This window comes from Bombina bombina, chromosome 1, assembly GCF_027579735.1.
Source record: "Bombina bombina isolate aBomBom1 chromosome 1, aBomBom1.pri, whole genome shotgun sequence".
Classification (NCBI taxonomy): domain Eukaryota; kingdom Metazoa; phylum Chordata; class Amphibia; order Anura; family Bombinatoridae; genus Bombina; species Bombina bombina.
Window position 1 is genome coordinate 480,202,662 of NC_069499.1, and position 25,798 is coordinate 480,228,459.

Consider the following 25,798-nt stretch of genomic DNA (forward strand, 5'->3'; position numbering starts at 1 on the left):
ATCAGTTGTTATAGAAACCGATATATTTGATTCAATGTCAAAAGTGAAATAGTCACTCAACGAAAATACTGTGTCAGTTTCTATAAAGATCAATTTTGATTAAATATTGATACATATTTATATTTATCACAAATCAGTTGCTATTTTTGTTAGTAAAATTGCAGATGGCAGTAATAAACACTGATTAACATGCAAGTCTAGTGTTTATCAATGGCAACTATGATATATACCATAACTTGCTTGTACCAGGCTAACAATAGCCCACCTATAGAGTGTTATTGGTTGGTCAAATTGATGTTTGTTATAATCTGGTGAAGTTGGAGCATTTAATAATATTGTAGATATTGATAATGCCGTAAAGACAGCCAACGTTTAATGTTAACTATTGATTCAAGCACTAACCAGTACTGAATCTTATCACAGATGCTTGCAAAGATTATTTTACATCAATGTCAAATATGCCACAGTATTTTTGCCACAGTATTTGGGATTGTCTTCTTTGTAATAAATATCCCTGACGCTGTAGATACAGCCAACAATTGGTAACTATCAATGCAGACACTACCCACTGCTGAAATATGTGAAGACATGCACACACACTATACTGAAAAAAATCCCTTCTATAGCGGAGACTTGTATTACTTTTATATTAACTGCAGATGCATTCAAATGAAATATTAGGTTATACACACACTACATAGCATGCACTTACACATGCAGATACACACACACTACATATCATACACTTATACTGGCAGATGCGCACACACACACACACACACTACATAACATACACTTATACTGGCAGATACACACACACACATACACACTACATAGCATACACTTATACATACAGATACACACACTCACTACATAGCATACACTTATACATGCAGATACGCACGCACACACTACATAGCATACACTTATACATGCAGATACACACACACTACATAGCATACACTTATACATGCAGATACACACACATACTACATAGCTTACACTTATACATGCAGATACACACACACACTACATAGTATACACTTATACATGCAGATACACACACACACTACATAGTATACACTTATACATGCAGATACACACACACACTACATAGTATACACTTATACATACAAGCACATTAGCTGGCAGTCTGAGGCTGCCACTGTTGGTTACCCTGGTGTTAGCACTGCTCATCGTATAAAACTGAAGGCATGCTAGTATCACCAGGGGTTAGACGTCATCACTACCAGGGGCTAGAGGTAACCATTACCTGAGGTCAGAGGGTATACAGCCTTCCTACTCCTGCTTAACCCACACACCGTTACTTTTCCACAAGAAATCTAACAGGTATATAACCCTCGGAGAGAAAAGCCAGCTGCTTCCGAGAGTTAAAAAAAAAAAAAAAATTAATGCATGGGGCAATGCGGAACAGATGGCTATCAACCCAGGACTGATCCCCGAAAATTGGGACAGTTGGGGGGTATGCATAAGCAGTGCACCCTCACAGAGCAGTAGTATTGCCTGCTTTTTGACAACTGTATAATTTGCTTGGAGTTGGTGTTCATGATAAATCATGTGAGCTTTACATTTTTGCAATTTTTATACATTTTTACAGTATATTTTACAATATATTTTAAAAAGCTTTCAGCAATAATATATAGCAATATATATTAATATATTAATAATATATAGCAATGCAGCCACTGCAAAAAAACGAAAAGCTCTTACTCTGTATCATGCACCCTAATCTGAAGCAGAATATACAGTTGACAGCCTCTTAATGTGAATGCAAACTTCTTGCTATATTTTATGTATGAATACATGTGCTCCAAGATGGCAACCCCAAATACACAGAGGGGGAGCTTCACCATCAGGGGTTATAATAAGAACATGGCTTTGAAGGGAGCTGCAGCACCAGGAGGAATAGCACAGTGAGTAGTAACCGTTCTAGACTATTTGTACCCAGCAGTTTAATGTCCCTTTAATTGAATAAAGTAACAGAGAAAGTTTGAACAGTCCATCACAATCCTCTATTAACAATTAAATACAAATTCCATATTATTACAGGGAAAGTAACCTGTGAACTGAGATGCACCTCTGTGTTTATAAAATATTGTTCTACATAACCCAAAATGTTGTATGTTTTTACTTTTGACTCTTGCGGATGCTATTTCTAATAATATATTATTCTTTCATTTTTTTCAAATAGTGCTGGACCTAAGGGAGACAACATATATGAATGGAGATCGACCATTCTTGGACCTCCAGGATCTGTATATGAGGGGGGTGTATTTTTTTTGGATATCACATTTTCATCCGATTACCCTTTTAAGCCACCAAAGGTAAGAATAATATTTCAGTGAAATTTATTTGTGTGTATGTTTATTGTTTTGGTTAAAGGGACATGAAACCGTTTTTCTTTTGTAATTCAGAAAGAGCATTCAGTTTTAGAAAAATTTCCAGTTTCTTTCCTATGGCATGGAGAGTCTACGACTTAATTCCAATTACTAGTGGAATATTCAACAACTGGCCAGCAGGAGGAGGCAAAGAGCACTCCAGCAAAGCTGTTAAGTGTAACTTCCCTTACCCATAATCCCCAGTTATTCTCTTTGCCTTTGTGAATAGAGGATGTGTGAAGATGGTGTGTGAAGATATTTAATCTTTTTATGGGTCCTTTATCCTGCATGCAAGGATTGGGGCTATGCTGTGTCCATGTCAATCTCTTTAGTAAGAGTAATGGTGGCTATTAGAGGCAGTTAGAAAGCAGCAAGGTTGTCTTTGCTTTATTTCTAACATTTTGCTACCTCCTTTACAGAAAGCCAGGGTTGGTTACTCTGTTCTTTCTTCGTCTGCAGGTCCCTGACAGATGTTGGTGAGTCTGTCATACCTGACACGCTTCTTCTGCCCTGCAGTCGAATCCACAGGTAAGTGCTTTGTCTTCTAGGTATGGAGGATTGGCGCTTTGGATTAATTTGTGGACAATTAATGGACATAATTTATTCTCCCTGAGTTGGAGTATTTTTTGGGCAGTTCTGGCAGGAATATTGTACTGCTAGGGCTCTGTTATTTTGATGATCTCAAAATACTATGGCATCAGGCTGGCTCTGAGACTTGTGATGGCTCTGGAACAGTAGGCGTTAACATCTTTATTTATTTCTCTGTGTTCGCATATGAGAGTGTTATGTCATCTCACAGTTTATGGTGCTGTAGTTACTTTTTCGCCCCTTCCTAAAGTTGTGGCGCACTTGTAATACCTTCAACATCCTCTGTCACGTGACGTATTTGAGCTTCCGCTTTTCCGACTATACTGCAGCCGTTTCTTTTAGCGGGGCACATTGTTCATGATAGTTTTCTCTTGAGAACGTGTCTAACTGGAAGTTACCAATCACTAAAGTTGGTGTTTTTCAGACCACTGTGATCAGCATCTACATCTATCTTATACTAGTGGGGTTTATCCTTTTTTATAGCTGGAGCGGTGAGTCCTCAGCACAGCTGAGGTTTTAGTGGTGTCTGAATTTATTTTTTTCCAAATTAAAGATATTCTTTATTTTTCAAAAATGGTTATTTTGGTTTTCTGTATCACTAGTGTGAATCCTTTATAAGATGGATACTGAATTAGAGGGTTCCAATTTTAATAAATTCTTATATTGTTTGGAGGAACAAGTTATCCCTCCTGTGCAACTATGTGCCACTTGTTTAAAGGGACACTGAACCCAAATTTTTTCTTTTGTGATTCAGATAGAGCATGAAATTTTAAGCAACTTTCTAATTTACTCCTATTATCAAATGTTCTTTATTCTCTTGGTATCTTTATTTGAAATGCAAGAATGTAAGTTTAGATGCCGGCCCATTTTTGGGGAACAACCTAGGTTGTCCTTGCTGATTGGTGGATAAATTCATCCACCAATCAAAAACTGCTGTCCAGAGTTCTGAACCAAGAAAAAAAGCTTAGATGCCTTCTTTTTATATAAAGATAGCAAGAGAACGAAGAAACATTGATAATAGGAGTAAATTAGAAAGTTGCTTAACATTGCATGCTCTATCTGAATCACGAAAGAAAAATTTTGGGTTCAGTGTCCCTTTAAGCAGGACTTTGTCTTCTAGGGACAAGGATTCTGCCTCTGAGCCATATATCTCTAAGGATAATGTTGTCCATGCCATGCCTCGGCTTTCCCCTCAAATGTCCCAAGCTTTAGCAGTTTTACATGCAGTACCCTGCGATTCCTCTCAACATCCTCCTGGGGGTGCTTATTTGCGAGGAGATTTTGCTGCACAGATGACTTCTGCGGTTTCTGTAGTTTTATCAGCCTTTCCTATTTCTGGTAAGAGGAAGAGAAAGTATAAAAATATTTCTCTCAGTAAGGGTTCTGACTCTGCAAATACAGCGTTAGTCAGTCTCCATCAGTTATCTGATGACGTGGATACTTCAATGGCTTCTGAATGTGAGATCTCTGAATCTAGGATGGAAAGTTCTACTGATTCAGAAGAGGTTAATTTTAGGTTTAAGCGTAAACACCTCCGATTACGTCTGAAGGAAAGGAGATACTCTCTACCTTAGATGAATCTGAACCTTCTGGCGTTGTCAACCCTAAAAAGTCAACTAAACTTAATAGGGTTTATGATTCTCCCTCTTATGTGGAAGTTTTTCCTGTTCCAGATAAAATGTCTGAAATTATAGCTCAAGAATGGGATAAGCCAGGGGTTCCTTTTTTCCCTTCCCCTGTTTTTAAAAAAATGTTTCCTGTTGCTGATTCCATTTGTGACTCTTGGTGCACTGTCTCTAAAGTAGAGTGAGCTATCTGTACTCTGGCTAAAAGAACTAGCATTACTATAGAGGATAGTTTTTCCTTTTAAGGATCCAATGGATAAGAAGCTAGAGGCTTACTTAAAAAGGATTACAGTGGCAACCTGCAGCAATTATTGATACGGTTGCCGGAGCAGCATCTTATTGGTGCGATGCCCTGTCTGATCTGATCAGAAGAGACTACGATAGGAGATCCAAGGTAGAATCAAAGCTCTTAAACTGGCCAATACCTTTATCTGCCAACATGCAGGTAATTAGACTGGGAGCTTAGATATCTAGCTTCATTGTTCTAGCTCACAGAGCTCTGTGGTTAACATCTTGGTCGGCTGATCTATCTTCAAAGGCCAAGCTTATGGCTTTATCTTATAAAGGTAAAACTCTATTTTTGGTCCTGGTCTGGCGGAAATAATTTCCGAAATTACGGGTGGAAAAGGATCTTTCTCAGGACAAGAAGAACAGACCTAAGGGTCACCAGAATTCAAATTTTCACTCCTTTCGTAACTTTAAAGGACCAAAGTCTTCCTCCTCTTCTTCCAAACCAGAGCAAGCCAAGACCTCTTGCAGGTCCAGTCAGCCTTGGAATAAGGGGAAGCAAAAAAGAAATCTTGAGGACATCACCTCAACAATAGTTAATAAAGGGGTCAGATAGGATGAAAATAAAATATAACTTAATAATATTAAAAACAACCAAAACATACAAAATACATACAATTAAAACTACGAAATGGAGGATGGTCAGCGTGTGTGTAAAAGTGAATGCTAATATGTTGGCAACACTATGGCCCTAATAGTATAGGAACTATACCAATTACTCTTTAGGACATCAAATAATGAGTACATTCAAAATAAGTACATAATATATCCGAAATAATGATTAGTTCCTCTTCTGAATATAAAGTGCTACTGTGTATGGGCAAGTATATCAAACTGCTAGTTCTACGTTAAGTTCCAAGATAAAGTAGGCACCAGCCTGAGTATTAAACCCCAAATGAATTTACTGTATACTTGGGACAAATTAACATCACACGTTTAATCATTCGTGGATATAAATAAACTTTCTCTTGTTAAGTGTATCCAGTCCACGGATCATCCATTACTTGTGGGATATTCTCCTTCCCAACAGGAAGTTGCAAGAGGATCACCCACAGCAGAGCTGCTATATAGCTCCTCCCCTAACTGTCATATCCAGTCATTCTCTTTCAAGCCTCAACCAAGATGGAGGTCGTAAGAGGAGTGTGGTGTTTTATACTTAGTTTATTCTTCAATCAAAAGTTTGTTATTTCTCTTGTTAAGTGTAGTCAGTCCATGGGTAATCCATTATTTATGGGATTATATCTCTTCCCCAACAGGAAGTTGCAAGAGGATCACCCAAGCAGAGCTGCTCTATAGCTCCTCCCCTCACATGTCATATCCAGTCATTCTCTTGCAACCTAACTAAAGATAGGTCGTTGTGAGAGGTCTGTGGTGTTTTTAAACTTAGTTTATTTCTTCAATCAAAAGTTTGTTATTTTAAATGGCACCGGAGTGTGCTGTTTGTTTCTCAGGCAGCATTAGAAGAAGAATCTGCCTGCGTTTTCTATGATCTTAGCAGACGTAACTAAGATCCACTGGCTGTTCTCGCACATTCTGAGGAGTGGGGTAACTTCAGAAAAGGGAATAGCATGCGGGGTCCCCCGCAAATGAGGTATGTGCAGTATAATATTTTCTGGGAATGGAATTGACTAAGAAAACACTGCTGTTACCCATATGATGTAAGTACAGCCTTAAATGCAGTAGTAGCGACTGGTATCAGGCTGATAAATGTATGCGCAGTTGTTATTTTCTAGGGACTAGAATTTCACTGAGAAAATACTGTTAATACTGAAATAATGTATAAGCCTTAAACTGCAGTAGAAGCGACTGGTAGCAGGCTTAGAAATAACTTTGCATGACATGGTAAAAGTTTGGTTTTTAAAACGTTTATTGGCATGTTATTCGTTTTGTGAGGTACTTTGGTGATAAATCTTTTTGGGCATGATTTTTTTTCCATATGGCTAACGTATATTTCTTCTGTTATGTGTGATCAGTCCACGGGTCATCATTACTTCTGGGATATAACTCCTCCCCAACAGGAAATGCAAGAGGATTCACCCAGCAGAGCTGCATATAGCTCCTCCCCTCTACGTCACTCCCAGTCATTCTCTTGCACCCAACGACTAGATAGGATGTGTGAGAGGACTATGGTGATTATACTTAGTTTTTATAACTTCAATCAAAAGTTTGTTATTTTACAATAGCACCGGAGCGTGTTATTGCCTCTCTGGCAGAGTTTGAAGAAGAATCTACCAGAGTTTTTACTATGATTTTAACCGGAGTAGTTAAGATCATATTGCTGTTTCTCGGCCATCTGAGGGAGGTAAAAGCTTCAGATCAGGGGACAGCGGGCAGATGAATCTGCATTGAGGTATGTAGCAGTTTTTATTTTCTGAATGGAATTGATGAGAAAATCCTGCCATACCGTTATAATGAATGTATGTATACTCTACACTTCAGTATTCTGGGGATGGTATTTCACTGGAATTACTCTGTTAAAAGTACATTAAACCTTTGAATAGGTATTTATTATGTTAAACGTTTTTGCTGGAATGTAGAATCGTTTACATTTTCTGAGGTACTGAGTGAATTAATGTTTGGGCATTATTTTTCCACTTGGCAGTTGCTTGTTTTAATTGTGACAGTTTCGTTTCTCTCTCACTGCTGTGTGTGAGGGGGAGGGGCCGTTTTTGGCGCTCTTTGCTACGCATCAAAAATTTCCAGTCAGTTACTCTTGTATTTCCTGCATGATCCGGTTCATCTCTAACAGAACTCAGGGGTCTTCAAACTTCTTTGGAGGGAGGTAGATTCTCTCAGCAGAGCTGTGAGACTTATATATTGACTGTGATTAAAAACGTTGCTCTGTAATTTTTATGTTTCAAATTTAATTATTGTTACTTTACTAAGGGGAACAAACCTTTGCTAAAAGTTGTGTTGTTTTTAAGGATTGATGCTATAACTGTTTTTCAGTTCATTATTTCAACTGTCATTTAATCGTTTAGTGCTTCTTTGAGGCACAGTACGTTTTTGTTAAATAAGATTATAACCAAGTTGCAAGTTTATTGCTAGTGTGTTAAACATGTCTGATTCAGAGGAAGATACCTGTGTCATTTGTTCCAATGCCAAGGTGGAGCCCAATAGAAATTTATGTACTAACTGTATTGATGCTACTTTAAATAAAAGCCAATCTGTACAAATTGAACAAATTTCACCAAACAGCGAGGGGAGAGTTATGCCGACTAACTCGCCTCACGTGTCAGTACCTGCATCTCCCGCCCGGGAGGTGCGTGATATTGTGGCGCCTAGTACATCTGGGCGGCCATTACAGATAACATTACAAGATATGGCTACTGTTATGACTGAAGTTTTGGCTAAATTACCAGAACTAAGAGGCAAGCGTGATCACTCTGGGGTGAGAACAGAGTGCGCTGATAATACTAGGGCCATGTCTGATACTGCGTCACAGCTTGCAGAGCATGAGGACGGAGAGCTTCATTCTGTGGGTGACGGTTCTGATCCAAACAGATTGGATTCAGATATTTCAAATTTTAAATTTAAATTGGAGAACCTCCGTGTATTACTAGGGGAGGTTTTAGCGGCTCTTAATGATTGTAACACTGTTGCAATACCAGAGAAATTGTGTAGGTTGGATAAATACTTTGCGGTACCGGCGAGTACTGACGTTTTTCCTATACCTAAGAGACTAACTGAAATTGTTACTAAGGAGTGGGATAGACCCGGTGTGCCGTTCTCACCCCCTCCAATATTTAGAAAGATGTTTCCAATAGACGCCACCACACGAGACTTATGGCAAACGGTCCCTAAGGTGGAGGGAGCAGTTTCTACTTTAGCTAAGCGTACCACTATCCCGGTGGAGGATAGCTGTGCTTTTTCAGATCCAATGGATAAAAAATTAGAGGGTTACCTTAAGAAAATGTTTGTTCAACAAGGGTTTATATTGCAACCCCTTGCATGCATCGCGCCGATTACGGCTGCGGCAGCATTTTGGATTGAGTCTCTGGAAGAGAACCTTAGTTCAGCTACGCTGGACGACATTACGGACAGGCTTAGAGTCCTTAAACTAGCTAATTCATTCATTTCGGAGGCCGTAGTACATTTAACCAAACTTACGGCTAAGAACTCAGGATTCGCCATTCAGGCACGTAGGGCGCTGTGGCTAAAATCCTGGTCAGCTGATGTAACTTCTAAGTCCAAATTACTTAATATACCTTTCAAGGGGCAAACTTTATTTGGGCCCGGTTTGAAAGAAATTATCGCTGACATTACAGGAGGTAAGGGCCACGCCCTGCCTCAAGACAAAGCCAAAGCTAAGGCTAGACAGTCTAATTTTCGTCCCTTTCGGAATTTCAAAGCAGGAGCAGCACCAACTTCCACTGCACCAAAACAGGAAGGAGCTGTTGCTCGTTACAGACAAGGCTGGAAACCTAACCAGTCCTGGAACAAGGGCAAGCAGGCCAGGAAACCTGCTGCTGCCCCAAAGACAGCATGAACCGAGGGCCCCCGATCCGGGACCGGATCTAGTGGGGGGCAGACTCTCTCTCTTCGCCCAGGCTTGGGCAAGAGATGTTCAGGATCCCTGGGCGCTAGAGATCATATCTCAGGGATACCTTCTAGACTTCAAATTCTCTCCCCCAAGAGGGAGATTTCATCTGTCAAGGTTGTCAACAAACCAGATAAAGAAAGAAGCGTTTCTACGCTGTGTACAAGATCTGTTATTAATGGGAGTGATCCATCCGGTTCCGCGGTCGGAACAAGGACAAGGGTTTTACTCAAACCTGTTTGTGGTTCCCAAAAAAGAGGGAACTTTCAGGCCAATCTTGGATTTAAAGATCCTAAACAAATTCCTAAGAGTTCCATCGTTCAAAATGGAAACTGTTCGGACAATCTTACCCATGATCCAAAAGGGTCAGTACATGACCACAGTGGATTTAAAGGATGCTTACCTTCACATACCGATTCACAAAGATCATTTCCGGTATCTAAGGTTTGCCTTCTTAGACAGGCATTACCAGTTTGTAGCTCTTCCATTCGGATTGGCTACGGCTCCAAGAATCTTCACAAAGGTTCTGGGTGCCCTTCTGGCGGTACTAAGACCGCGAGGAATTTCGGTAGCTCCGTACCTAGACGACATTCTGATACAAGCTTCAAGCTTTCAAACTGCCAAGTCTCATACAGAGTTAGTTCTGGCATTTCTAAGGTCGCATGGATGGAAAGTGAACGAAAAGAAAAGTTCTCTCTTTCCTCTCACAAGAGTTCCATTCTTGGGGACTCTTATAGATTCTGTAGAAATGAAGATTTATCTGACAGAAGACAGATTAACAAAGCTTCTAAATGCATGCCGTGTCCTTCATTCCATTCAACTCCCGTCAGTAGCTCAATGCATGGAGGTGATCGGCTTAATGGTAGCAGCAATGGACATAGTACCCTTTGCACGTCTACATCTCAGACCGCTGCAATTGTGCATGCTGAGTCAGTGGAATGGGGATTACTCAGACTTGTCCCCTACTCTGAATCTGGATCAAGAGACCAGAAACTCTCTTCTATGGTGGCTTTCTCGGCCACATCTGTCCAGGGGGATGCCATTCAGCAGGCCGGACTGGACAATTGTAACAACAGACGCCAGCCTACTAGGTTGGGGCGCTGTCTGGAATTCTCTGAAGGCTCAGGGACAATGGAATCAGGAGGAAAGTCTCCTGCCAATAAACATTCTGGAATTGAGAGCAGTTCTCAATGCCCTTCTGGCTTGGCCCCAGTTAAAAACTCGGGGGTTCATCAGGTTTCAGTCGGACAACATCACGACTGTAGCTTACATCAACCATCAAGGAGGGACAAGAAGCTCCCTAGCAATGATGGAAGTATCAAAGATAATTCGCTGGGCAGAGTCTCACTCTTGCCACCTGTCAGCAATCCACATCCCGGGAGTGGAGAACTGGGAGGCGGATTTCTTGAGTCGCCAGACTTTTCATCCGGGGGAGTGGGAACTTCATCCGGAGGTCTTTGCCCAAATACTTCGACGTTGGGGCAAACCAGAGATAGATCTCATGGCGTCTCGCCAGAACGCCAAACTTCCTCGCTACGGGTCCAGATCCAGGGATCCGGGAGCGGTTCTGATAGATGCTTTGACAGCACCTTGGAACTTCGGGATGGCTTATGTGTTTCCACCCTTCCCGCTGCTTCCTCGATTGATTGCCAAAATCAAACAGGAGAGAGCATCAGTGATTCTAATAGCGCCTGCATGGCCACGCAGGACTTGGTATGCAGATCTAGTGGACATGTCATCCTGTCCGCCTTGGTCTCTACCTCTAAGACAGGACCTTCTGATACAGGGTCCATTCAAACATCAAAATCTAACTTCTCTGAAGCTGACTGCTTGGAAATTGAACGCTTGATTTTATCAAAACGTGGTCTTTCTGAGTCGGTTATTGATACCCTGATACAGGCTAGGAAGCCTGTTACCAGAAGGATTTACCACAAGATATGGCGTAAATACCTATACTGGTGCGAATCCAAAGGTTACTCCTGGAGTAAGGTTAGGATTCCTAGGATATTGTCCTTTCTACAAGAAGGTTTAGAAAAGGGTTTATCGGCTAGCTCATTAAAGGGACAGATCTCAGCTCTGTCCATCTTGTTACACAGGCGTCTGTCAGAAAATCCAGACGTCCAGGCCTTTTGTCAGGCTTTAGCTAGGATCAAGCCTGTGTTTAAAACTGTTGCTCCGCCATGGAGTTTAAACCTTGTTCTTAACGTTCTACAAGGAGTTCCGTTTGAACCCCTTCATTCCATTGATATAAAGTTGTTATCTTGGAAAGTGTTATTTTTAATGGCTATTTCTTCGGCTCGGAGAGTCTCTGAGTTATCAGCTTTACATTGTGATTCTCCTTATTTGATTTTTCATTCAGATAAGGTAGTTCTGCGTACAAAACCTGGGTTCTTACCTAAGGTAGTCACTAACAGGAACATCAATCAAGAGATCGTGGTGCCTTCCCTGTGCCCGAATCCTTCTTCAAAGAAGGAACGTCTTCTACACAATCTGGATGTAGTTCGTGCCCTCAAGTTCTACTTGCAGGCAACTAAGGATTTTCGACAAACGTCTTCCCTGTTTGTCGTGTACTCTGGTCAGAGGAGAGGTCATAAGGCTTCGGCTACCTCTCTCTCCTTCTGGCTTCGTAGCATAATTCGTTTAGCCTATGAGACTGCTGGACAGCAGCCTCCTGAAAGAATTACAGCTCATTCTACTAGAGCTGTGGCTTCCGCTTGGGCCTTTAAGAATGAGGCCTCTGTTGAACAGATTTGCAAGGCTGCAACTTGGTCTTCGCTTCATACTTTTTCCAAATTTTACAAATTTGACACTTTTGCTTCATCGGAGGCTATTTTTGGGAGAAAGGTTCTTCAGGCAGTGGTTCCTTCTGTATAATGAACCTGCCTATCCCTCCCGTCATCCGTGTACTTTTGCTTTGGTATTGGTATCCCAGAAGTAATGATGACCCGTGGACTGATCACACATAACAGAAGAAAACATAATTTATGCTTACCTGATAAATTCCTTTCTTCTGTTGTGTGATCAGTCCACGGCCCGCCCTGTTTTTTAAGGCAGGTAAATATCTTTTAAATTATACTCCAGTCACCACTTCACCCTTGGTTTCTCCTTTCTCGTTGATTCTTGGTCGAATGACTGGGAGTGACGTAGAGGGGAGGAGCTATATGCAGCTCTGCTGGGTGAATCCTCTTGCATTTCCTGTTGGGGAGGAGTTATATCCCAGAAGTAATGATGACCCGTGGACTGATCACACAACAGAAGAAAGGAATTTATCAGGTAAGCATAAATTATGTTTTCTGCATAGAAACCGTTATATCAGGTCTCCCACTGTTGTAATAATGAGTGGGAGGGTTTTTTTTTTTAGCGCCTTGTTGCGCAGTTAAAATTCCAGCACAGTCTTCCTGCTTTCTTCCTCCTTGATCCAGGATGTCTCTAGAGAGCTCAGGGGTCTTCAAAATTCATTTTTGAGGGAGGTAATCAGTCACAGCAGACCTGTGACAGTGCGTTTGACTGTGATTAAAGCGTTAAATCTTAAATTGATTATCCGTTTTGGGTATTGAGGGGTTAACCATCCTTTTGCTAATGGGTGCAATCCTCTGCTAATTTAATACATTTTCTATTAAAAAATTGTTTGTTATAACTGAATTAGTTCATTGTTATTCAACTGTGTTTTTAAAAGCGCTGCAGCGTTTTTTATATTGCTTGTAAACTTATTGTAAGTAATTTCCAAGCTTGCTAGCTTCATTGCTAGTCTGTTTAAACATGTCTGATACAGAGGAATCTGCTTGTTCATTATGTTTAAAAGCCGATGTGGAGCCCAATAGAAATATGTGTACCAATTGTATTGATGTTACTTTAAATAAAAGTCAGTCTTTACCGGTAAAGAAATTATCACCAGACAACGAGGGGGAAGTTATGCCGTCTAACTCTCCTCACGTGTCAGTACCTTCGCCTCCCGCTCAGGGGGTGCGTGAGATTGTGGCGCCAAGTACATCAAGGCCCTTACAAATCACTTTACATGATATGGCCAATGTTATGAAAGAAGTATTATCTAATCTGCCCGAGTTAAGAGGCAAGCGCGATAGCTCTGGGTTAAGGACAGAGCGCGCCGATGACACGAGAGCCATGTCTGATACTGCGTCACAATTTTCAGAACATGAGGACGGAGAGCTTCATTCTGTGGGTGACGGTTCTGATTCGGGGAGACCGGATTCAGAAATTTTAAATTTTAAGCTTGAGAACCTCCGCGTGTTGCTAGGGGAGGTGTTAGCGGCTCTGAATGATTGTGACACGGTGGCAATCCCAGAGAGATTATGTAGGCTGGATAGATACTATGCGGTACCGGTGTGTACTGACGTTTTTCCTATACCGAAAAGGCTTACAGAGATTATTAGCAAGGAGTGGGATAGACCTGGTGTGCCCTTTTCCCCTCCTCCAATATTTATAAAAATGTTCCCTATAGACGCCGCCACACGAGACTTATGGCAGACGGTCCCTAAGGGGGAGGGAGCAGTTTCTACTTTAGCCAAGCGTACCACTATCCCGGTGGAGGATAGTTGTGCTTTCTCAGATCCAATGGATAAAAAAATTAGAGGGTTACCTTAAGAAAATGTTTGTTCAACAAGGTTTCATATTACAGCCTCTTGCATGCATTGTGGTTTGAGTCTCTGGAAGAGGCGATTCGCACAGCACCATTGGATGAGACTTTGAGCAGGCTTAGAACGCTTAAGCTAGCTAATGCGTTTGTTTCGGATGCCGTAGTGCATTTAACAAAACTTACGGCTAAGAATTCCGGATTCGCCATCCAGGCGCGCAGAGCGTTATGGCTTAAATCCTGGTCAGCAGATGTGACTTATAAATCTAAACTTCTGAATATTCCTTTCAAAGGGCAGACCTTATTCGGGCCCGGCTTGAAGGAAATTATTGCTGACATTACTGGAGGTAAGGGCCACACCCTTCCTCAGGACAGGGCCAAATCAAAGGCCAAACAGTCTAATTTTCGTGCCTTTCGTAATTTCAAGGCAGGAGCAGCATCTACTTCCTCCGCTCCAAAACAGGAAGGAACTACTGCTCGTTACAGACAGGGTTGGAAAGGCAACCAGTCCTGGAACAAGGGCAAGCAGGCCAGAAAGCCTACTTCCGCCCCTAAGACAGCATGAAGACAGGGCCCCCTATCCGGAAACGGATCTAGTGGGGGGCAGACTTTCTCTCTTCGCCCAGGCTTGGGCAAGAGATGTCCAGGATCCCTGGGCGTTGGAGATCATATCTCAGGGATATCTTCTGGACTTCAAAGCTTCTCCTCCACAAGGGAGATTTCATCTTTCAAGGTTATCAGCAAACCAAGTAAAGAAAGAGGCGTTTCTACGCTGTGTACAAGACCTCTTACTAATGGGGGTGATCCACCCAGTTCCACGGACGGAACAAGGGCAAGGATTTTACTCAAATCTGTTTGTGGTTCCCAAGAAAGAGGGAACCTTCAGACCAATCTTGGACCTAAAAATCTTAAACAAATTCCTAAGAGTTCCATCATTCAAAATGGAAACTATTCGAACCATCCTACCCATGATCCAAGAGGGTCAGTATATGACCACAGTGGACTTAAAGGATGCCTACCTTCACATACCGATTCACAAAGATCATTATCGGTACATAAGATTTGCCTTTCTGGACAGGCATTACCAGTTTGTAGCTCTTCCCTTTGGGTTAGCTACGGCCCCGAATTTTTACAAAGCGTCTGGGCTCACTTCTGGCGGTACTAAGACCGCGAGGCATAGCGGTGGCTCCATACCTAGACGACATTCTGATATAAGCGTCAAGTTTTCAAACTGCCAAGTCTCATACAGAGATAGTTCTGGCATTTCTGAGGTCGCATGGGTGGAAGGTGAACGTGGAAAAGAGTTCTCTATTTCCACTCACAAGGGTTCCCTTCCTAGGGACTCTTATAGATTCTGTAGAGATGAAAATGTACCTGACGGAGGCCAGGTTATCAAAACTTCTAAATGCTTGCCGGGCCCTTCATTCCATTCCACACCCGTCAGTAGCTCAGTGCATGGAAGTAATCAGCTTAATGGTAGCAGCAATGGACATAGTACCATTTGCGCGCCTGCATCTCAGACCGCTGCAATTGTGCATGCTAAGTCAGTGGAATGGGGTTTACTCAGATTCGTCCCCTCTACTAAATCTGGATCGAGAGACCAGAGATTCTCTGCTATGGTGGCTTTCTCGGCCCCACCTGTCCAAGGGGATGACCTTTCGCAGGCCAGATTGGACGATTGTAACAACAGATGCCAGCCTTCTAGGTTGGTGCGCAGTCTGGAATTCCCTAAAGGCTCAGGGATCATGGACTCAGGAGGAGAAACTCCTCCCAATAAATATTCTGGAGTTAAGAGCAATATTCAATGCTCTTCTAGCTTGGCCTCAGTTAGCAACTCTGAGGTTCATCAGATTTCAGTCGGACAACATCACGACTGTGGCTTACATCAATCATCAAGGGGGAATCAGGAGTTCCCTAGCGATGTTGGAAGTCTCAAAGATAATTCGCTGGGCAGAGTCTCACTCTTGCCACCTGTCAGCGATCTACATCCCAGGCGTGGAGAACTGGAAGGCGGATTTTCTAAGTCGCCAGACTTTTCATCTGGGGGAGTGGGAACTTCATCCGGAGGTCTTCGCTCAACTGATTCATCGTTGGGGCAAACCAGATCTGGATCTCATGGCGTCTCGCCAGAACGCCAAGCTTCCTCGTTACGGATCCAGGTCCTGGGACCCGGGAGCGGTGCTGATAGATGCTCTGACAGCCTCTTGGGTCTTCAACATGGCTTATGTGTTTCCACCATTTCTGATGCTTCCTCGACTGATTGCCAAGATCAAACAGGAGAGAGCATCAGTGATTCTGATAGCGCCTGCGTGGCCACGCAGGACCTGGTATGCAGACCTAGTGGACATGTCGTCCTGTCCACCATGGTCTCTGCCTCTGAGGCAGGACCTTCTAATTCAGGGTCCTTTCAACCATCCAAATCTAATTTCTCTGAGGCTGACTGCATGGAGATTGAACGCTTGATTCTATCAAAGCGTGGCTTCTCGGAGTCGGTTATTGATACCTTAATACAGGCTAGGAAACCTGTTACCAGAAGAATTTACCATAAGATATGGCGTAAATATTTATATTGGTGCGAATCCAAGAGTTACTCATGGAGTAAGGTTAGGATTCCTAGGATATTGTCTTTTCTACAAGAGGGTTTAGAAAAGGGCTTATCCGCTAGTTCGTTAAAGGGACAAATTTCTGCTCTATCTATTCTTCTACACAAACGTCTGGCAGAAGTTCCAGATGTTCAGGCTTTTTGTCAGGCTTTGGCTAGGATTAAGCCTGTGTTTAAGACTGTTGCTCCGCCGTGGAGCTTAAACTTAGTTCTTAACGTTCTACATGGCGTTCCATTTGAACCCCTTCATTCCATTGATATCAGGCTGTTATCTTGGAAAGTTCTGTTTTTGATGGCTATTTCCTCGGCTCGAAGAGTCTCTGAGTTATCTGCCTTACATTGTGATTCTCCTTATCTGATTTTTCATTCAGGCAAGGTAGTTCTGCGTACTAAACCTGGGTTCTTACCTAAGGTAGTTTCTAACAGGAATATCAATCAAGAGATTGTTGTTCCATCATTGTGTCCTAACCCTTCTTCAAAGAAGGAACGACTTTTGCATAATCTGGACGTAGTCCGTGCCCTGAAGTTCTATTTGCAGGCAACTAAAGATTTTCGTCAAACTTCTTCCCTGTTTGTCGTTTACTCTGGACAGAGGAGAGGTCAAAAGGCTTCGGCTACCTCTCTCTCCTTTTGGCTTCGTAGCATAATAAGTTTAGCCTATGAGACTGCTGGACAGCAGCCTCCTGAAAGAATTACAGCTCATTCTACTAGAGCTGTGGCTTCCACCTGGGCCTTTAAAAATGAGACCTCTGTTGAACAGATTTGCAAGGCTGCAACTTGGTCTTCACTTCACACTTTTTCAAAATTTTACAAATTTGACACTTTTGCTTCTTCGGAGGCTATTTTTGGGAGAAAGGTACTTCAGGCAGTGGTTCCCTCCGTTTAAAGTCCCTGCCTTGTCCCTCCCTTCATCCGTGTACTTTAGCTTTGGTATTGGTATCCCATAAGTAATGGATGACCCGTGGACTGACTACACTTAACAAGAGAAAACATAATTTATGCTTACCTGATAAATTTATTTCTCTTGTAGTGTAGTCAGTCCACGGCCCGCCCTGTCTTTTAAGGCAGGTCTAAATTTTAATTAAACTCCAGTCACCACTGCACCCTATGGTTTCTCCTTTCTCGTCTTGTTTCGGTCGAATGACTGGATATGACATGTGAGGGGAGGAGCTATATAGCAGCTCTGCTTGGGTGATCCTCTTGCAACTTCCTGTTGGGGAAGAGATATAATCCCATAAGTAATGGATGACCCGTGGACTGACTACACTACAAGAGAAATACATTTATCAGGTAAGCATAAATTATGTTTTTTAAATGGTGCCAGAGTGTACGGTTTATCTCAGGCAGTATTTAGAAGAAGAATCTGCCTGCGTTTTCTATGATCTTAGCAGAAGTAACTAAGATCCATGGCTGTTCTCACATATTCTGAGGAGTGAGGTAACTTCAGAGAGGGAATGGCGTGCAGGTTTTCCTGCAATAAGGTATGTGCAGTTAAAATATTTTTCTAGGGATGGAATTTGCTAGAAAATGCTGCTGATACTGAACTAATGTAAGTAAAGCCTTAAATGCAGTTATAGCGACTGGTATCAGGCTTATTAATAGAGATACATACTCTTATAAAAATGTAATATAAAACGTTTGCTGGCATGTTTAATCGTTTTTATATTTATTTGGTGATAAAACTTTTTGGGGCCTAGTTTTTTTCCACATGGCTGGCTTGAATTTTGCCTAGTAACAGTTTCCTTAGGCTTTCCACTGTTGTAATATGAGTGGGAGGGGTCTTTTTTAGTGCTTTTCTGTGAAGCTAAAAATACTGACAGACATTCAGCTTCCCTCTGCATGATCCAGGACTTCTCTGGAGGGCTCAAAAGGCTTCAAAGTCGTTTTTGAGGGAGGTAAAAAGCCACAGTAGAGCTGTGGCAGTTGTTGTGACTGGAAAAAAAAACCAAAAAAAAACAAAACCTTTCTCCTGTTAAGTGTAGTCAGTCCACGGGTCATCATTACTTCTGGGATATTAACTCCTCCCCAACAGGAAGTGCAAGAGGATCACCCAAGCAGAGCTGCTATATAGCTCCTCCCCTCTACGTCACACCCAGTCATTCTCTTGCACCCAACTAATAGATAGGATGTGTGAGAGGACTGTGGTGATTATACTTAGTTTTTATATCTTCAATCAAAAGTTTGTTATTTTAAAACAGCACCGGAGTGTGTTGTTCCTTCTCAGGTAGAATTTGAAGAAGAATCTACCTGAGTTTTTGGATGATTTTAGCCGGCGTAGCTAAGATTCATTTTGCTGTTCTCGGCCATTCTGAGGAGTGAGGTAAACTTCAGATCAGGGGACAGCGGGCAGGTTCACCTGCAAAGAGGTATGTTGCAGTATATTATTTTCTGAGGAATGGAATTGACTGAGAAAATACTGCCAATACCGATATAATGTAAGTACAGCCTTAAATGCAGTAGTAGCAACTGGTATCAGGCTGTTATGTATATATATGTTTACACTTCAGTATTCTGGGGAATGGCACTTCACTGGGATAATACTATGCATATAACTTTTAGCCTAGCTTGCAGTGGGAACGTCTAGCAGCAGGCTGTTTAATGACATTTCATATTATTTGATTTTAAACGTTTTGCTGGCATGTTAAATCGTTTAATTATCTGAGGTACTGGGTGAAAAATTGTTTTGGGCACTGTTTTTCCACTTGGCTGTCGTTTCTTTTAATTTAAGACAGTTTACTGAACTTCCCTCACTGCTGTGTGTGAGGGGGAGGGGCCTATTTTGGCGCTTTTGCTACACATCAGAAATTCAGTCACAAGTCTGTTTCTCTCCCTACATGATCCGGATCGTCTCTACAGAGCTCAAGGGTCTTCAAAAATTATTTTGAGGGAGGTAATCACTCACAGCAGACCTGTGAGATTGTGCTTTGACTGTTATAAAAAACGTTTATATTTTGTACTTTTTTTTTTTTTTCTGCTATTAAGGGTTAGTTATACATTGCTAATGGGGGCAATCCTTTGCTAAATTTATGCCTTTACCGGGAAAAATTTGGTTTTTATAATTTCTCCGGTTCATTGTTATTCAACTGTCATAGTTTTTTCTGTGCTTCTTAAAGGCACAGTGCGTTTTTCATATTACTTGTAAATTGAGTTGAAAAGTATTTCCAAGCTTGCTAGTTTAATTGCTAGTTTGTTAAACATGTCTGACTCAGAGGAATATCTCTGTGCTATATGTGCAAAAGCCAAGGTGGAGCCCAATAGAAATTTATGTACTAATTGCATTGATGCTACTTTAAATAAAAGTCAATCTGTACAAATTGAACATCATTCACCAAACAACGAGGGGGAAGTTATGCCGACTAACTTGCCTCACGTGTCAGTACCTGCATCTCCCGCTCGGGAGGTGCGTGATATTGTAACGCCGAGTACTTCAGGGCGGCCATTACAAATCACACTACAGGACATGGCTAATGTTATGACCGAAGTTTTGTCTAAATTACCAGAACTTAGAGGTAAGCGAGATCACTCTGGGGTGAGAACAGAGTGCGCTGATAATAATAGGGCCATGTCAGATACTGCGTCACAATTTGCAGAACATGAGGACGGAGAGCTTCAATCTGCAGGTGACGGATCTGATCCAAATAGAGTGGATTCAGACATTTCAAATTTTAAGTTTAAACTAGAAAACCTCCGTGTACTGCTAGGGGAGGTATTAGCGGCTCTGAATAATTGTAACACCGTTGCAATCCCAGAGAAATTATGTAGGCTGGATAGATACTATGCAGTACCAGCGAGTACTGACGTATTTCGTATACCTAAGAGGCTTACAGAGATAATTACTAAGGAGTGGGATAGGCCCGGTGTACCCTTTCCCCCCCCTCCTGTATTTAGAAAAATGTTTCCAATAGACGCCACCACACGGGACTTATGGCAGATGGTCCCTAAGGTGGAGGGAGCGGTTTCTACTCTGGCTAAACGTACCACTATCCCGGTGGAGGATAGCTGTGCCTTTTCAGATCCAATGGATAAAAAATTAGAGGGTTACCTTTAGAAAATGTTTGTTCAACAAGGTTTTATATTGCAACCCCTTGCATGTATTGCGTCTGTCACGGCTGCGGCCGCATTTTGGTCCGAGTCTCTGGAAGAGACTCTTGACTCAATAACTATAGATGAGATTTCAAATAAGCTTAAAACCCTTAAGCTAGCTAATTCTTTTATTTCAGATGCCGAAGTACATTTAACTAAACTTACGGCTAAGAATTCCGGATTCGCCATTCAGGCACGTAGAGCACTGTGGCTAAAATCCTGGTCAGCTGATGTTACTTCTAAATCTAAATTACTTAACATACCTTTCAAAGGGCAGACCTTATTCGGGCCCGGTTTGAAAGAAATTATCGCTGACATTACAGGAGGTAAAGGCCATGCCCTGCCTCAAGACAGAGCCAAACCTAGGGCTAAACAGTCTAATTTTCGTGCCTTTCATAACTTCAAGGCAGGAGCAGCATCAACTTCCTCTGCACCAAAACAGGAAGGAGCTGTTGCTCGCTACAGACAAGGCTGGAAACCTAACCAGTCCTGGAACAAGGGCAAGCAGGCCAGAAAACCTGCTGCTGCCCCTAAGACAGCATGAATTGAGGGCCCCCGATCCGGGAACGGATCTAGTGGGGGGCAGACTTTCTCTCTTCGCCCAGGCTTGGGCAAGAGATGTCCAGGATCCCTGGGCGTTAGAGATCATATCTCAGGGATATCTTCTGGACTTCAAAATCTCTGGGCGCTCTTCTGGCGGTACTAAGACCGCGAGGAATTTCGGTGGCTCCGTACCTAGACGACATTCTGATACAAGCGTCAAACTTTCAAACTGCCAAGTCTCATACAGAGTTAGTACTGGCATTTCTAAGGTCTCATGGGTGGAAGGTGAACGAAGAGAAAAGTTCTCTATTGCCACTCACAAGAGTTCCCTTCTTAGATTCTGTAGAAATGAAGATCTACCTGACAGAAGACAGGTTAACAAAGCTTCAAAATGCTTGCCGTGTCCTTCATTCCATTCAACACCCGTCAGTGGCTCAATGCATGGAGGTAATCGGCTTAATGGTAGCGGCAATGGACATAGTACCCTTTGCACGCCTACATCTCAGACCGCTGCAATTGTGCATGCTAAGTCAGTGGAATGGGGATTACTCAGATTTGTCCCCTACTCTGAATCTGGATCAAGAGACCAGAAATTCTCTTCTATGGTGGCTTTCTCGGCCACATCTGTCCAGGGGGATGCCATTCAGCAGACCAGATTGGACAATTGTAACAACAGACGCCAGCCTACTAGGTTGGGGCGCTGTCTGGAATTCCCTGAAGGCTCAGGGATCATGGACTCAGGAGGAGAGTCTCCTTCCAATAAACATTCTGGAATTGAGAGCAGTTCTGGCTTGGCCTCAGTTAACAACTCGGGGGTTCATCAGGTTTCAGTCGGACAACATCACGACTGTAGCTTACATCAACCATCAAGGAGGGACAAGAAGCTCCCTAGCGATGATGGAAGTATCAAAGATAATTCACTGGGCAGAGTCTCACTCTTGCCACCTATCAGCGATCCACATTCCTGGAGTGGAGAACTGGGAGGCGGATTTCCTAAGTCGTCAGACTTTTCATCCGGGGGAGTGGGAACTTCATCCGGAGGTCTTTGCCCAAATACTTCGACTTTGGGGCAAACCAGAGATAGATCTCATGGCGTCTCGCCAGAACGCCAAGCTTCCTTGTTACGGGTCCAGGTCCAGGGACCCGGGAGCGGTCCTGGTAGATGCTTTGACAGCACCTTGGACCTTCGGGATGGCCTATGTGTTTCCACCCTTCCCGATGCTTCCTCGATTGATTGCCAGGATCAAACAGGAGAGAGCATCGGTGATTCTAATAGCGCCTGCGTGGCCACACAGGACCTGGTATGCAGATCTAGTGGACATGTCATCCTGTCCACCTTGGTCTCTGCCTCTGAGACAGGACCTTCTAATTCAGGGTCCTTTCAAACATCAAAATCTAATTTCTCTGAAGCTGACTGCTTGGAAATTGAACGCTTGATTTTATCAAAGCGTGGATTTTCGGAGTCAGTAATTGATACCTTAATACAGGCTAGGAAACCTGTTACCAGAAAGATTTACCATAAAATATGGCGTAAATACTTACATTGGTGCGAATCCAAGAGTTACTCATGGAGTAAGGTTAGGATTCCTAGGATATTGTCTTTTCTACAAGAGGGTTTAGAAAAGGGTTTATCTGCTAGTTCCTTAAAGGGACAAATCTCAGCTCTGTCCATTCTTTTACACAAACGTCTGTCAGAAGTTCCAGACGTTCAGGCTTTTTGCCAGGCTTTGGCCAGGATTAAGCCTGTGTTTAAAACTGTTGCTCCACCATGGAGCTTAAATTTAGTTCTTAACGTTTTACAGGGTGTTCCGTTTGAACCCCTTCATTCCATTGATATCAAGCTGTTATCTTGGAAAGTTCTGTTTTTAATGGCTATTTCCTCGGCTTGTAGAGTCTCTGAATTATCAGCCTTACATTGTGATTCTCCGTATCTGATTTTTCATTCAGATAAGGTAGTTCTGCGTACTAAACCTGGGTTCTTACCTAAGGTAGTCACTAACAAGAATATCAATCAAGAGATTGTTGTTCCATCATTGTGTCCTAACCCTTCCTCAAAGAAGGAACGACTTCTGCACAATCTAGATGTAGTTCGTGCTCTGAAATTTTATTTACAGGCAACTAAAGATTTTCGCCAAACTTCTTCCCTGTTTGTCGTTTATTCAGGACAGAGGAGAGGTCAAAAAGCTTCTGCTACCTCTCTCTCTTTTTGGCTTCGTAGCATAATACGTTTAGCCTATGAGACTGCTGGACAGCAGCCTCCTGAAAGAATTACAGCTCATTCTACTAGAGCTGTGGCTTCCACTTGGGCCTTTAAGAATGAGGCATCTGTTGAACAGATTTGCAAGGCTGCAACTTGGTCTTCTCTTCATACTTTTTCCAAATTTTCCAAATTTGACACTTTTGCTTCTTCGGAGGCTGTTTTTGGGAGAAAGGTTCTTCAGGCAGTGGTCCCTTCCGTATAAAGATCCTGCCTGTCCCTCCCGTCATCCGTGTACTTTAGCTTTGGTATTGGTATCCCAGAAGTAATGATGACCCGTGGACTGACTACACTTAACAGGAGAAAACATAATTTATGCTTACCTGATAAATTCCTTTCTCCTGTAGTGTAGTCAGTCCACGGCCCGCCCTGTTTTTTATGGCAGGTCTAAATTTTTAAATTATACTCCAGTCACCACTGCACCCTATAGTTTCTCCTTTCTCGTTCGGTTCTCGGTCGAATGACTGGGTGTGACGTAAAGGGGAGGAGCTATATAGCAGCTCTGCTTGGGTGATCCTCTTGCACTTCCTGTTGGGGAGGAGTTAATATCCCAGAAGTAATGATGACCCGTGGACTGACTACACTACAGGAGAAAGGAATTTATCAGGTAAGCATAAATTATGTTTTTTGTCTTTTATTATTCAGTTTTGGGTATTAAGGGGTTAATCATCCATTTGCAAGTGGGTGCAATGCTCTGCTAACCTGTTACATACACTGTAAAAATTTTGTTAGTGTAACTGCCTTTTTTCACTGTTATTTCAAATTTTGACAAAATTTGTGTTTCTTAAAGGTGCAGTAACGTTTTTTATATTGCTTGTAAACTTGTTTAAAGTGTTTCCCAAGCTTGCTAGTCTAATTGCTAGTCTGTTTAAACATGTCTGACACAGAGGAAACTACTTGTTCATTATGTTTGAAAGCCATGGTGGAGCCCCATAGGAGAATGTGTACTAAATGTATTGATTTCACCTTAAATAGTAAAGATCAGTCTTTAACTATAAAAGAAATATCACCAGAAGATTCTGACGAGGGGGAAGTTATGTCGACTAACTCTCCCCACGTGTCAGACCCTTCGCCTCCCGCTCAGGGGATGCACGGTAATATGGCGCCAATTACATCAGGAACGCCCATAGCGATTACCTTGCAGGACATGGCTGCAATCATGAATAATACCCTGTCAGAGGTATTATCCAGGTTGCCTGAATTAAGAGGCAAGCGCGATTGCTCTGGGGTTAGGAGAAATACAGTGCGCGCAGATGCTGTAAGGGCCATGTCTGATACTGCGTCACAATATGCAGATCATGAGGACGGAGAGCTTCAGTCTGTGGGTGACATCTCTGATTCAGGGAAACCTGATTCAGAGATTTCTAATTTTAAATTTAAGCTTGAGAACCTCTGTGTGTTGCTTGGGGAGGTATTAGCTGCTCTGAATGACTGTAACACAGTTGCAGTACCAGAGAAATTGTGTAGGCTGGATAAATACTATGCAGTACCGGTGTGTACTGATGTTTTTCCTATACCTAAAAGGCTTACAGAAATTATTAGCAAGGAGTGGGATAGACCGGGGGTGCCTTTTTCCCCACCTCCTATATTTAGAAAAATGTTTCCAATAGACGCCACTACACGGGACTTATGGCAGACGGTCCCTAAGGTGGAGGGAGCAGTTTCTACTTTAGCAAAGCGTACTACTATCCCGGTTGAGGACAGTTGTGCTTTTTCAGATCCATGGATAAAAAATTGGAGGGTTACCTTAAGATAATGTTTATTCAACAAGGTTTTATTTTACAGCCCCTTGCATGCATTGCGCCTGTCACGGCCGCGGCGGCATTCTGTTTTGAGGCCCTGGAAGAGGCCATCCATACAGCTCCATTGACTGAAATTATTGACAAGCTTAGAACACTTAAGCTAGCTAACTCATTTGTTTCATTTGACTAAACTAACAGCTAAGAATTCCGTATTCGCCATCCAAGCGCGTAGGGTGTTATGGCTTAAATCCTGGTCAGCTGACGTGACTTCGAAGTCTAAATTACTCAACATTCCTCTCAAGGGGCAGACCTTATTCGGGCCTGGCTTGAAGGAAATTATTGCTGACATTACTGGAGGTAAGGGTCACACCCTTCCTCAGGACAGGGCCAAAGCAAAGGCCAAACAGTCTAATTTTCGTGCCTTTCGAAATTTCAAGGCAGGTGCAGCATCAACTTCCTCCGCTTCAAAACAAGAGGGAACTTTTGCTCAATCTAAGCAGGCCTGGAAACCTAACCAGTCCTGCAACAAAGGCAAGCAGG

General features: G+C 42.5%; 1 protein-coding gene across 1 annotated transcript in view; it reads left to right on the forward strand.

The window, feature by feature from the left end:
• The window catches only part of UBE2E3 (ubiquitin conjugating enzyme E2 E3), a 286,958-nt gene that overhangs the window by 127,149 nt on the left and 134,011 nt on the right, over window positions 1-25,798 (forward strand). The window contains exon 4 of the mRNA XM_053698520.1: window positions 2,213-2,345. Within this exon, the coding sequence (XP_053554495.1) occupies window positions 2,213-2,345 (133 nt within the window). The remainder of the gene's footprint in view (window positions 1-2,212; window positions 2,346-25,798) is intronic.